The sequence below is a fragment of the Parus major genome, chromosome 8, assembly GCF_001522545.3.
Source record: "Parus major isolate Abel chromosome 8, Parus_major1.1, whole genome shotgun sequence".
Lineage (NCBI taxonomy): Eukaryota > Metazoa > Chordata > Aves > Passeriformes > Paridae > Parus > Parus major.
In genome coordinates, this window is record NC_031777.1 from 12,760,903 (window position 1) to 12,775,102 (window position 14,200).

Genomic DNA, 14,200 nt, shown 5'->3' on the forward strand with positions numbered 1-14,200 from the left:
TAAACATATAAATACTGCAAAATTAAAACTAAATAGCAACCCTTTAAAGCAGCATTAATATCATAGAACATGTTTGGCATCTTTATGTCCTATGTTGCCATTGGGCAACTAGCAAGATCTATTAAAATAATCCTGAAGTCCTAGTCCTTGAGGACTATGTGACATAATTCTACAAGAAATTACTCAAGAAAGTGTATCTAAAAAGCATGCTAAAATACCAAAATACTTCTAAAAAAGACTAGGTACAGACTGATGACAAATTTTCCTTATTCAACTTTTTATTAAAATGGAGCTATTTTTACATATTTAAAATACTTCATATCAAAATTACACAATATTTATGAAAACAATTGTATGCAAATGCATAAAAATATGTAAAATCAGAGCTAAGCAATATAAAGCAATATATAGCACGTTTCAAAATGTATTTCAGGGCTAGAATACCTGAGTGTTCAATAAGCTGGTTTCTTGCATTTCACTGATTTTGACAATTAAGTTTAATAATGTATCTGATCTCATATAAAACACTTTGGTTGGGAATAACTGCATGGAAAAGGCAGTGATCAAGCAGATATATTACTCAAGGCCTGTCTTCAGAATCCTCATCCACATGAAGATCCACTGTTTGAGATGTCAGGAAGGACTCCCATGTAGCAAGGCACTTAAAAAACCCAAAGACATACATATGAGCACAGCAGAGATTTCTATAAACTGTTAGCCAAGGAAAAAATGAGTAAAAAACCCAGCAGAATACATACACATTGTCACAAGCTGCTTTTGTACGTGAGAGCAAAATAAGGTTTCCTAGGCAGCTCAGTGATATGCAAAATGTTAGCTAACATGCTGAGTGAGCTGTAAAGGTCAATTTTACATAATGACAAGCACACACTGTGAGCACTGTAATTGTATGTTGTAGCATGGAAGATGCTAACATTAATTATGCTCTTCTTTAATCTCTTCCTTTAGTTACAGGCAAAGATCTCTTCCAAATAGAAAGCACATTGTCGGGCACTGTTTCCTTGTAATCTCTGTGGATTCCTAATGTATACCAAATTTTCCTTCCAAGTTAAATTAAACCTTTTTTTTTCCTAAATAAGGAGAGAATTCATTTTTCCCCAGCGTAGTGGGAAAGAAATAGAACCAGAAAGGGAGGGGCTAGTAGTAGGGAAATTGTTATCCTTACAAGTGGTATTTCTCAGCTTATGGAAAAATGCATTTATAATTATAAAAACTGGTTTTTTATTTGAAGCATCAATTCTGCAGGCAGTAAAATGAAAAAAGAAACCCCAGAAAACCCAGAAACAAAACAAATAAAACCCCTAAATGACTTTGGTTCAATTTGGCTTAAATGAGTGTTGGCAGCTTGGCAAGCCATTCTAAATCATAAATTAGTGTTGAGAGCCATGGCAAGGCTATCACAAGGTATCCTGCAGTGCGTTGATCCTTGTTACCAAAAGCACCAGGTTTCTACTATTTCAAGTCTGCCAGTTGAACAGGACAGACAAATTGCTGAAATAATTTCCTTGTTCTGATGCTATTGAAAAAAAAAGCCCTTGGAATGGAAATGTTCTTACAAAATTTTGACTTATAAATTCATACCTATTGTTCTTGACAATGCATCCAATTTACTACTTACTCTACACAGCTTTTTTTCATGAAGAATCTTTATTATGCACCATAAATCAGTCTTCTGAAATTTCCCAGGAAATATATATTAAAACCTGGACAGCACACTCTATTTACCTAAACTTTGAATTAATTCAGTGCCCTGAAAACAGCATTATTTCCTAACTGAAATCTTTTGCCATAAACAATTTAAGCCACAGCAACTTGCTAAGCCCAGCTCATTGAAACACCTCGTCTCCATCTGTCATTGCTTAGGAGATGTGGAAATGACCCTGTTTGAACTTGCAGCCACCTAACTCCATTAGACATTTCTTGTGAATGACTTCCAAACTCTGCCATTAAATATGGAGATTTAATCATACTACACTGAAGAGCTAGGTCCTGGTGCATGTCTGTGTGTAAGCAGATGAGTGGGAGGATCTGATAGTGTTAAATATAAGCTCAAAGAGAAAAACAAAGAATACACACAGAATGACTGGAGATTGGGGGAATCCATGATAACACGAGGATACAGAAACAGGGATACCCATAAAATTAAGGGTAACAAAAGTAACAAGAAAAAGAAAAAAAAATAAGTCAGCAGTAGCTTTGTCTCTGAAGACATAAGAAAGTAGAACATGTGGGTCTGCAAGACAATGAAAGCAGTTACAACAGCCAACTGAACTAAAAGATCACCAAGAAAAAGTATGAGCTTATTTTTGCACAGATTTTTGGCTATTATCAGGCACGGTAGAGATCACTCCTGTTATCCACATTTTGCCCCATAGACTATGGATGCCATGATCTCTTCTGATCTTGCTGACAAAAGACCCAAGTAACTTCTGCTGCTATTGCACACAATATTATGCTGCTGTTCAGAGTATATCTATGATTTGAATTACTGTAAAAAGAGATAACTAATAGGGTAAGATTCAAGTGGAAATTTGCTTTCTTCATTGACTTTTTGGAGAAATGTTATTTTGAAATGGTACACCAGGGAGAAACTGAAGATACTGCCAGCCTGAAGACTGAACTGAAGCATTGAAAACTGGTTTCTGATTTAAAAGTTCTTTTTGATCTTTTGTATAAACCCTTTAAGTTTGATCATTAGATTCTCCCCTACTTCATGTGACACTGTGGCAGCTGAGTCTGTCTGCGAGGCTTGAGCTGGAACATGGCCTCTTGGTTTTGAAATGTCAGTGAGGCAGCTGCTAGCAATGTGTCTTCACTGTGGCACTCAAACTCATCAATTTCTGTTAGAGCCCAGCCTGGATTACCATCCTAGAAATATGCAAGGTGCAGCTGTTGTTCTAAGCTTTTTCTAGGTGTGGTACAAGAAAACATCATTTTTTCTTGAAGGGTCTTTCATTGGCAATGACAGATTTTTTTCTGAGACACAGTTTTTGATTTAATTACCACATAAATCCATGCTTTGTTATTTTGTAATTTCAGTAATGTGAATTAAAATACATGTATCAGCACTGGCTGCAATGTAAAAATGGCTTTATGTTATCTTTTCAACACAGAGGCAAGCTGTACATGGTAAAATGCAATCACAATACACTGCTTAACCAGATAGATATGATCTACTGAAATCTGTCCAGACAAAGATGCAAAGCATTTTTTTCTCAAACAAATTATTTGGCTTTTCATTTATCCCTGTTTATATAACCAAAACACATTTTTCAAAATGTAAGAGCAATGTTGGCTCATTTCACTGTCAGACATCAGAGTGCTGCTACAGCTGACAAATTTTATAATTAACCACACCAAAACTAAACTAGGTCTCTGTGCCTTAGGCTCAAGCTTTTCATATTGTGAAGCATGAACTGCATAAACGACATTTTGTTAGTGATGTATACTTCAACATTATTACAGAATGATTTTACTCCAGTCTCCTGGGAGGTTGAAAACGGAGATCTAAATAGAGGATCAGTCAGTTTTCACAAAGGAGACAGAAAGCAAAAAAAACCCCAGAAAATCCAAACTGAGGAAATTAAATGTGTTTGCCCAGGATTGAAATTCATAATCCAATTACTCGTAAAAGCCCAATGGAAAACATAAAAAAGCCTAAATATACAAAATGCAATAGCAGGAACTTAAATAAGGCTACTTTACCTAAAATATTCTGATTACTACTGGAGGACACATACCTATTCTGCAACATCATTCTTAGAAAAAGCAGCAAAAAGTTTTTCATATAGTACAATTGCATATATAATGAAAAAGGAGATATAAAAATTGAACATGTATTAAGGATGCTAGCAGAAGCAGTTGTGTCACATGCCATGTTCCCAGTTATACGTGGCTGATACCTTAAAAATAGCACTTATGATGGCATTTTTTGGAGTAGAATCTGAAAATGGAGTCTTGTTTGTGTCTGAGAGAAACAAAAAATATTTTCATTATTTCTGTGTGCATGGAAACAAAAGCTAGACTGCACAGAAATAGTTATTCGCATTCTAAAAATCGTCTTCCCAAAATTATTTTAAAAAAATTTAAAGGCTGAAGTGAATGAGGGTTCAAAGATGGATCTGCCTTTGAAGTGAGATGCACAGGGACAAAGAGGCTCAGACAGGGGAGCTTTTGAAAATCTCCTGAAGTTTGGTAGCAGAACTCCCAACCATGGGACATGATCAACACACAGGAGCAGCCAACTTTCTGCTACATGTCTAAATAACTGCTTCAATGCATCACTACAGAGGCCTCTAGGGCAAATAACAAATCTCATCTATTTTCTGCAGCTTTTACAAAACTGAGAAGTACACAAGGGCTTTGGAGTTAGAGGCAAGTTACTGTAATAGGGAACAAGTATTGTTTTGCTCTAATGAATCTTTTGGATCAATTTATTCCTGTACAACAATGTAGGTCACAGAAATATACTAAATTGTACTTGAAATACTTAAGAAAATCAGGAAATTATTTATATATGTGAAAAATAGTAAGGTGTGCCAATACCAACAAGAATGTGACTATATCAAAGGTAACAGATTATCTGATTAAGATGCAAGGGATTAACAGGATTAATTTCACATGCAATAAATAAAATCAAATGCTGTACTTTAAAAGAAATGTTCATCCATGCTCAAGAAAAAACCACATTCTTTCAGTGCCAAAACTTATTAGCAACCCAGATTAGGAAAAAACACCAATCTGCCTGCATTTCCTGGAGTACCCAATAAGCAGTGGAAACCCAAACTCTGGTATATTTGCTGGACTTACAATGTCTAACTAGTCTTTGCATTGGGCTGTAAAATCTAGCCACTTATTCTGGTGATTTTCCTGAAAAGAACAGGATATCAAAAATTCTTTGGCTGCATGTGTACTAGCTATACTAAACACATGAGAAAGAGGACAAATGTAGCATATGTTTAATTGCTTTTGCTCTTTGAAGCCAGAGTTCAATAGTGCCTGGTTTAGTTCTGCTAGTCTGCAGCAGCAACACTTCAAACCCGCCAGCTAAACAGCACTGCCAGCACCACCACTAACTATATCTTGCTTTGGGTTTAGTAATGCTGCATCTTTAGAATATCTATTTCTAAATTAATGAAAATATTCATGGTGACAATCAGTTTCTCAGATGAAAGCTCCACCCTGTGGAGAGTTTGTGATTCCAGCTGTTTGGCAGATACCTCTTCTGGACTAAGCTATCAAACAATGGTGTCATGACTAAGGCCTGATGAAAAGGAATAAAATAAATGGTATAGTGTTAACATGTGGTGAATAAATGCTGTTTACTTCAGAATTAGGAGTAAATTTATGAACTTCTAAAAATTAAAATCTTTTCATATTGTTTCAGAAAGTCCTCTTTATTTACATTGTATTTACTGTCACTGTTAGTACTGTATTTTTTTGGACTTAGGACTTTGTGGAATATGGAGAGACTTAAGGATGTATTCAACTATTTTTCAGAGGAAAAGAAGTACAGAACTGTATGAACCACTGAGACCACCTACAGGAATACCAAATGACTGATCAGTCACGGTAATGCTTGGCTCCTAATGATTTAAAATACATTATAACAAAGCTTGCACATTGTCACTTGAAAGCTTTCATTTTCATAGGCCTGCACAGGAGCACTCTGTAAATCTGCAACACTGGGCTTTTATTCATGTCTTTGTTACCACAGCATTGAGAGACACAAAACAGCTATAGAAACAAAGAAACAATTCTTATTTGAGTATAATAAATGCAGATACCCAATGAACTGGAAGACTACAGGAATAACTCTTAAATTTATAAATCTGCAGAAACATAATTACAGGTAACACTTTTAGAGTAACATTTATGTGAGCAGTAATTCAGCTCAAGGAAGACATACTCTTTTATGCTAGCTAAGTGATGCTTGACAAGTTTGACAGCAGAATCCTTAGGCAACTACAATTAAGAAAAAACCCAAACAAATGTCATACTCTTTGCCCAAATTGTGACAAAGATTAAATGACATTTTAGAAATTTTACTGTACTTTGACATGCTGGTATGTTGTTTTTGACCACACTGGCTTGGGTTTTATACAGTTTTGAAGGATTGCATTCTCTACTGCAGCAGCCATCAGAAAATACAAAATGCCTGTCTCTCTGTGGTTCCCAAAATTCAAGGGAAGCAGAGAATGACTGTGAACATAAATGACTCCTTTGGTTGTATGCCTGGGAAATGCAGTCAGCAAGAGGAATAATGAGAAGCACAGTGAAATGCTGCTGAAGAGAAGAGAATGGGACACTGCTTGTGGAGAGGCAAGAATAGTTTAACTGAGGGGCGGGGGAAGTTGTGGAAAGGATGAGAAGCAGGTAGACACTAAGTGAGAAAGCAGGATTCCTCATAGGAGTTGGGTAGAGGAACTGGGCAACTGAATCACATTCATAGCAACCATGGTGCCTTGGAAAATGCACAAAACATGCTTTAGGGAACAGAAAAGGCAGGAAATAACATGAGGGATGTTAGAGCAAGAAGAGGCTTAGTAAGCATCAAATGGTGCATCAAAAGTCTGAATGAGTAACTTCAGACATGTGAAAGAATGCTAATGAAGCAAGTAATAATTAAACAAGCAAAAAACACTGTAACAGACTCTGTGTGCATAAGCTTAATGAGTCAGACTCAAACTATTACATTTAAGATTGGATTCTCTTTCCTACTGAAAGCATAAAAATAATATTCTGCTTCTCAGGTTTCTGAGATTCCCTTCCTGGAGTTTCACTCCCAAACAGCAGGAGCAGATGCCAGAGCTTCTTTTCCTTCTGCTTTCAGGAGTACACAATTGTAGTTTGAGATACAAGGGCCTCTGACAGTAATCAGTAATCATTTCTCTATGAATTAACCATCACCATTAACCATGGGTCTTGAATAAACGTATTTCAGGTGAAAACTCCCAATCAAAATATTAACTTTATCAAGTTCTTTTGAATATCAGGATTAGATAGTGATTTTCTGATAAAACAGAAAAAGTTGGTAAGTGCTCACTTTGCAAACAAGAAGTGATAGTTGGCACAAGGTTGCTTATTATTGCAACTGCTGTAGTAAGATAAGGTGCCTTTTCTAAAATGTGGATCTACAAAGATCTAACAGGAAAACCATTTACTGAAGATTTCAATACTCAAGAAGAGCACCAACAAAAGATCGTGTCTCAGTATAAACCAATTTGTCTGGCATTTCAGAGGATATTTAAGAAGAACCTCTGGCAGATACAGAGACAGCTGAATAATTTTCTGCAGTTTGTGGCTTCAGAAAAGTAATTTCATATATGGTATGAGCTTTGGTGTTCTAAATTAAGCTTCTAATTCAGCAAAAAGGCATTTCTAGACAGGAAAAGGAACCAAATAATTATTTTTTTTTACCTTTTAGCTAATTATTCACAAAGAAAATTTTCTAATATATTCAGCATTGTTTTAACATACATATTGCTGCTACAGAAGTCAGAGACCATCAATAAATGAAGACAATGTTAGAGGATGCCAAAAGCTTGTTGCCTGATTTCTGAAAATATTTTGATCTTAATATGTAACAACAGATTGTCAATGTCCATGCATCTCACAGACTGCATGTTAATTAATTAGACTTGATGATCAAGAGCTCTGTCTTTTCAATCATGTTTTCACAAAATGATTTGCAAAATCAGAGCACTGCCACTGGCTAATGCACAATCCATAAAAGGCTCAGACTACAGGACCGAAATTACAGATACCAAAATATATCTGTGAAAATGACTAATTTATGATTAATAGATTGCTCAGTGCATTCCATTTTTTCCCCCCAAAATAAGGAAAAATTATTTTAGAACTTCAGACATTTGGGATATTTTCAAAATGCACATTTCAATCAACATTGTGTTACCCATGAGGAAACTTCAGAGACTGCTTAATGTATTTTGTTGTATGTTTTCAAATTCTACTTCCTAGAATATATTCTTGGAAATTCTCACCAAGAATATTACCTCTGGCATTTGAGCTGAAAATAAAAATCTGATGGAAACATATTTAAAGGTTTTCCTCATACAGGTCTGAACCTTCCAGAATGCTTCTTCATGCTCTCACAGCAAAGTGTTTCCAAACTCAAATATAGCAGCTGACATTGAACTGAAAAGCATGTTCCAAGTTGTTGTGGTTAGTAAAACAAGAGTGCCCTCTGTCGATGATGAACTCAGGATCAACAACTTGGGCACAGTAAAATATATTCAGCTTGACATCTGTCAAATTCAGGATAACTGCCTCACTATTCCCACAGAAACTGATTCCAAAGTTACCAAATGTTTCAGCTAAAATGCAAAATTTCCTCTTTACAGGGAACCCATGGACTTCTTCACAGAAATAATGAAAAAATAACATTTTTGTGAGAAAGAGTTTTACCTCTTCATAATAACGGAGATTATTCTCAGCCACATTAGTGAATGTCGATCTCATATCCCACTGCATGTTCTGCTTCCACCTGTCCCAATCTGCTTTCAGAGCATTATTGGCACGTTCAACTTTGTCTTCAAGTTTCCCAATCTCTTCTGAGAACTAAATATTAATTGTAAACATTAAAAAATATTAGTAAAATCACCATTTTCAAAATTATTGAAATTGACTGTAGTAGAGATGAAGAGAACTGCAGAACCAAGATTGAATTTAATTTAGCAAAAAAAGTATTTCCCTAGAGATAAATTTAAAATTAATTCTTAATTTCTGAAATATTAATAACATAAAATACAGACCAGAATTAAAGTGTTCCTGGAGATATTTTTGTTCACTGAGAAGTTACAGACTCTGGCACCTCTTCACTAGCACTTGACATTAATGCATCAAAAAGAAATATATAGAGGGCTTTACTAAAGCAGAATCAATTGTACAAATTAGATTTGGCTAGAAAAAATGAGAAAATCCAAAGACAGAATCTTTGATAACAAGAGAAAACAGAATGAGGAGAAGACAGCAGAAATCAAAATCACAAACTTTCTGGTTTCTTGCCTGTCACATTGCCATCTTTTCTTGTTGAACTGTGTGTGACCATATGAGGGAAGAAGAAATACAGAAGCAGAGAAAGAAATTAAATGGAAGGACTTCTACAGAGAAGAAACTCTTTTACAGCAATCCAGGACCCAAAACCTTGAGGGCTACTCTACAGACATTACTTGCTTCTCATTACTGTAGATGCACAAACTGACTTGCCAGCTAATGGGAGTAAGTGGACAGCAGCCTTGTCTTTAATGAGTTTTTCTGGTCTTCTCAGTAATTCAGTTACCTATTGTCATTTACTAATCAGCTGTGTCTGTTCTGGCTGGCACCAGGTTACAGAACGAGGTACATCTCCTGTGGCTACAGTGCAAAATCATCTGCTGCAGAGATGGGACTGCAGAGCCACTGTCTGCAGCAGGAGGGAGGGCAGGCACAAACACCACCAAAATAAGGAGGATCAGGCAGGGAAACTTAATTCCTCGAATTGCTTCCATTGCAACTCAGGCTCCATTCATTTCTTCTTCGTCCTTATATTCTGCCATAAAGCAAATAGTTTCTTCCTCATTACCTCAAGTGTAAAGTGTAAAGTGGGATAGGTGCTTTTGCTTTCTGCAGAGCTGGTGTTTTCATTGATAAGAAGTTCAGGATTCCAGGACTAACTTCCAGGATTTTTAAGAAATGTTTATGCTCCTGGTAGAACACAGAAACATCAGAACTCACAGCAAGACATGAAAAGTCTGGGTGCACAGCCACCAGCTTGGACCATGCAGGGCAATACAGTGATCGAGTGCAACAGCAGTGATGCTGCCATCAGCCACAAACTGAATCATCAAACATTGCCTGAAATGGTCACAGAACCTGGATCCCATTCAGCTCTTAAAGAAGCCAAGAACTGTTTAGCTAGTTAAACTGAAAACTTCATCTGAATCAATGTTATCCACAGCCAATAACATACATCTTTAGTTAGATTTGATTTCGACACTGATTTTCTTTGCCACGCTTCTAAATTAATGAAATACAGGTTATTAACGGGGAAAAGAATGAAAAAAAAAATAAATCCTACTTTACTGAAAAGCCCAAGTTCAGTTATCTGGCTACACCACTAATCAAGCTACAGACAAGGGTAATTTCAACTACCAACTGCATTCAAAATGAAAAGGTTAATCCAAAGTTTAAACGTGGGGGAATTACCTTTAAAGGAATTACAGACAACTGGATTTGGTATTTTGACCATGTTCAATGCTAATTACCTGTCCTTCAAATACCAAAAAATGAATGCACACAGAATACCAAAAGTGATGACATTTTAAAGATGATTTAGAGTAGGAAAGACAGTTGAATCTATTCTCTGCTTTTGAATAAAGTTCCTATAAGGGAATGCACTAGTCTACACACATAAAGAACTTCTCTGACTTAGAAGTCCTGGCTGCAGCAAATTCCCCTGACCTCATTCTTTATAACTTTAAGTAAGTTATTTTACAGTTTGTTTTTCTCCAGCCTTTTCTAGCAACTACAAATTTCTTCCATGCTATTGTCAGAACATGATATGGACAGGTAGACTCTGTTACACAACTGTCCTGGGGTGACTTTATGATGCTTTATCCCAAATCAACTCTTCTGCTTATGCAGTTTGTGTTCAGAAATGGCACTCGCTCCCCGGCATCCTGCTCTGGAGTGTGCTGTCTGCAGCATGGACAGACAGTGGGACAGAGCTCTCCTTTGCTTTGACTTAGTTTGTAGCTAGCTGAGGCAGAGAAGCTCCCCAGACTGTGTTTTTTCCTTTTCCTTGGATCTGTTCAAACCTGCTGTGGATTGAAACCCCAGCCAAGCCCCAGGAGCTCACTCCTGTGGCCCACCAGGGCCTGGGCCTCGGCACTTTCCATCTCTGGAGGGATTGCTAAGAGACTGAGCGAGCCGAGCTACACCCCACAACAAGGGGTCATCTCTTCAGAATAGAGAGAGGTTTCATTGTTTACTATTATTCATTTTTATGCTTGTAGATACTTTGCTTGTTAAATAAACAGTTTTTTCCACTTTTCTCCAAGGAAATCTTTTCCTGAACCAGTCGGGGGACGGTCCACTTAAATTTGCTTTCTAGAGAGACCCCATTCAGAGGTTTTCTCGCAATTTTCCCTAAGCCAGGACAACAACTCTGCCTGGATATGCAGTTTAAACATCCCACTCTAAAACCCCAAAGAAACCACGTATTGTATTAAGGCAAGGGTTGGACTCAAGGTCTAAAGGCAGCATTATGCTGCATGTCACCATGTCAAGTAGAGATGTTCAAGGTCTACTTTTTCAAAACTGAAATAACTCATCAGTGCTACTCTCTTTAGCTGCCATGACAGCAGAAATGAAAGAATGGCTTGGATTTAACAAAAACATAGTGTGTTTCTTATTTACAAGGTGTAAATTGTTACAACTGATCCTGCAAATTAAACAGGATTCTGAATCCATTTTCTTACACTGATCTCACTGAGGCAGCTGGTGTGAGAAATGAAATATCCCATAAATGATGACCAGAGGCCAGCACAGGACTAATCAGTCATGGGACCAGAGCACAGGAAGGTGGGAGCCAGGCATTGCTAGGGCAGAGTGTTACCAGACATGGACCGTGTGACTGTAGCCAGAGAGACCTGGTCCAATAGCCAAATTACATGGTAAGTGACATAGCATTTTACACTATCTCACTATGCAAAATAGCACGAATTTCTATCTGCTATGTGAATTAATCCTACAGCTTGGTGATACTAACTCCTTTTTAGCCTGGAGTTAAAACACAAAATATATTCAGAATGTAATAAATTCAGCATTTCATCTCTTTACTACTCAGTTTCAAGCCTAAACACTAGAATCCTTAAATTGGCATTTAATGCTTATCTCGCTCTGTCAGAGCACATTTATACCAACCTTTTTTCAGAATTATTATCAGCCCTAGTGGCAAGACTAAAACTATTAAATATGCCCAAACCATAGAGAGATACACTAGCATTTCTGTGTAACCTCCAGGATGGAATGTGGGAGTCATGAAGCAGCATATCCCACTATCTTTACAGCCACAGCTCTGGAGGCAAGAAATGTCTAGATAAGCAGGAGGGTACCAAAGTCCTGCCCCATCTCTCTGTCAGAGCCTGCATCCAAAATCAGTCTTCAAATCATCCATACCCTGAACAACCACCTCCTTTGTGGACCAAATTTTGGAGTAAAAACCAAGGTTTTGGCTTTTGTAGCAGCACCACAAGCAGCTTTCTAACACAGCTCAAGGAAACTTTTTTTTTCTCAGCCAATGAGCCTAATGTCCCATAAGGTTTAATTTACAATTCCAGCCTATTTCATCTGCACTGCCCTTTAGGGATGTTTTGCGTTGTTCTGCTGTACAACCTTGTGTTCATTAAATCATTTACTGTTTGCCATGACCAGTGCTAAATATCTCACAACCTTTTATCAGCTCTAATGATAGTCTGAGACTCCTTCTCTGTGGTGGAAATGTACTTCAAATGAGATTAAGGTTCATGCCACTCATTGTCAGCAAAAGTTCTGGCTACTAGATTGCAGTGACAAGTTCAATCTGACATCTATGAGATCATTAGAAGCTACAGGAGTTCAGCTTAGGAACAGACATGCAAATTCACCCAAACTTGGTGTCTCACACCTGTTCCAACAACATATCTGTGTTATGACCACCTTTCATTATGAAGTAAGTCTGGTTAGAATTGTCAGAAAAATATTCCAACTCATAATAAAAGTTAAAACATAGTAAAAAAATTAACAAGAAAATAGTTAAGTCACTTGAATGGTTAAAAATAACAGTACACCGTTTTCTGTTGCCAAACTATCCTTACTAGAAAAAGGCTTCAGCTTCTAATTAAGAAAAAGGCTTCAGGATACAGCTGCCACTCAATTAGAGAACATAGGATTTTATTATCAGATTAGACTAACAGACATCTGTTTTACTGCTCTTCTGAGACTGTAAGGAGTACCAGGCTCTCAAGAACAGGATTCTCTGAAATTAATAAGAAATAGAGGGGCTGGAAAGATAAAGCAAAATCTGAACACCTGAGTAATCAGAGTGTCCAAAGCCTTTACCAAACTGTAAGTGCAGATATGGAAACATATATACAGTGAAAAAAATAAGTTTGGGCAAACTGATTTTAAAATCCTACTGGAAGCAAGTACAAACATATCATGATGGAGTAAACCACTGTTGATATCAAATCAACATGGTATGATCAATTCTGTGCTAAAATACAAATATTCTTTTTTTTTATTTGTAACAGTTCAGGAAAAGGGAGTGCATGCACATTGTCTCAGAACTCCATCAGATTATAACAGAAATGCATCCTAAAAGGTTGCATTGGTCTTTTCTACAGTAAACAACGAGTCTGGCTGCTAAACAAGCTGTATGGAGCTGAATTCGTCACTGAGTGCACCTGCCATGGCTACCCAACTCCCAGCCTAGGGGGCTTCTCCAACTCGCTATCTTCTGTTCATTTTGTAAGAGCTTCAGGCTTTAAACCACAGAAAAAGGACAGGAAAAACAGCAAAGAAAGTAGAGAAACAAAAGCAAATTACAGAACACAAAGGCAGTAAATAAATAAAATTTCCACTTCAGGAAAAAAACCCCCAAAACTAGAGAAATTTACTTAATGTCCCACTGCAGTACACAGAAGCAAATTGTTACATAATATACCATAGCCATTGTAGATATCAGAAATCAGCAATATATTTTTAGTTATTCACCTTATTGCCAAAAAAGTCAAATGAAAATATGCATTTCAGGTGCCAAAAACTATCTAAACAGCTCATCTTCACATGGAAACTAATTACAATAAGTCTAATAAAAAGTATCGGAAACGTTAAGGATTTTCTCCTTTGATGTACTAAAAAGTTAATAGTAATTTTTATATATTATTTACACTGTATAACACTTAGTATTAATACTGTGCTAAAAGGTCATTATTTAGGCTGGAGAGTTTAACAATCAAAAATTTTAAAAATGTTAATTCTCTTCCCAGAAGTTGTTTTTAATTGGCTGCTGAGCCTTGCTGGTGGTTTTGGGGATGCCTGTCCCCAAGGGGTATCAGTTACAGTCTGATTTCACTAGAATGAATAAAAGTTTCATACTGGGAGAAAAAAAAATAAATATCACTGGGCCCAACTAGAAAAA

At 36.8% G+C, this 14,200-nt stretch overlaps 1 protein-coding gene across 1 annotated transcript in view; it reads right to left on the minus strand.

Annotated features, from left to right (window-relative positions):
• Positions 1–255: 255 nt before the first annotated feature.
• Positions 256–14,200, minus strand: part of SNX7 (sorting nexin 7) — a 28,970-nt gene continuing 15,025 nt past the window's right edge. The window contains exons 8-9 of the mRNA XM_015635934.1: positions 8,446–8,598; positions 256–661 (exon numbers count right to left, since the gene is read on the minus strand). Of these exons, the coding sequence (XP_015491420.1) occupies positions 581–661; positions 8,446–8,598 (234 nt within the window). The 3' untranslated portion in view covers positions 256–580. The remainder of the gene's footprint in view (positions 662–8,445; positions 8,599–14,200) is intronic.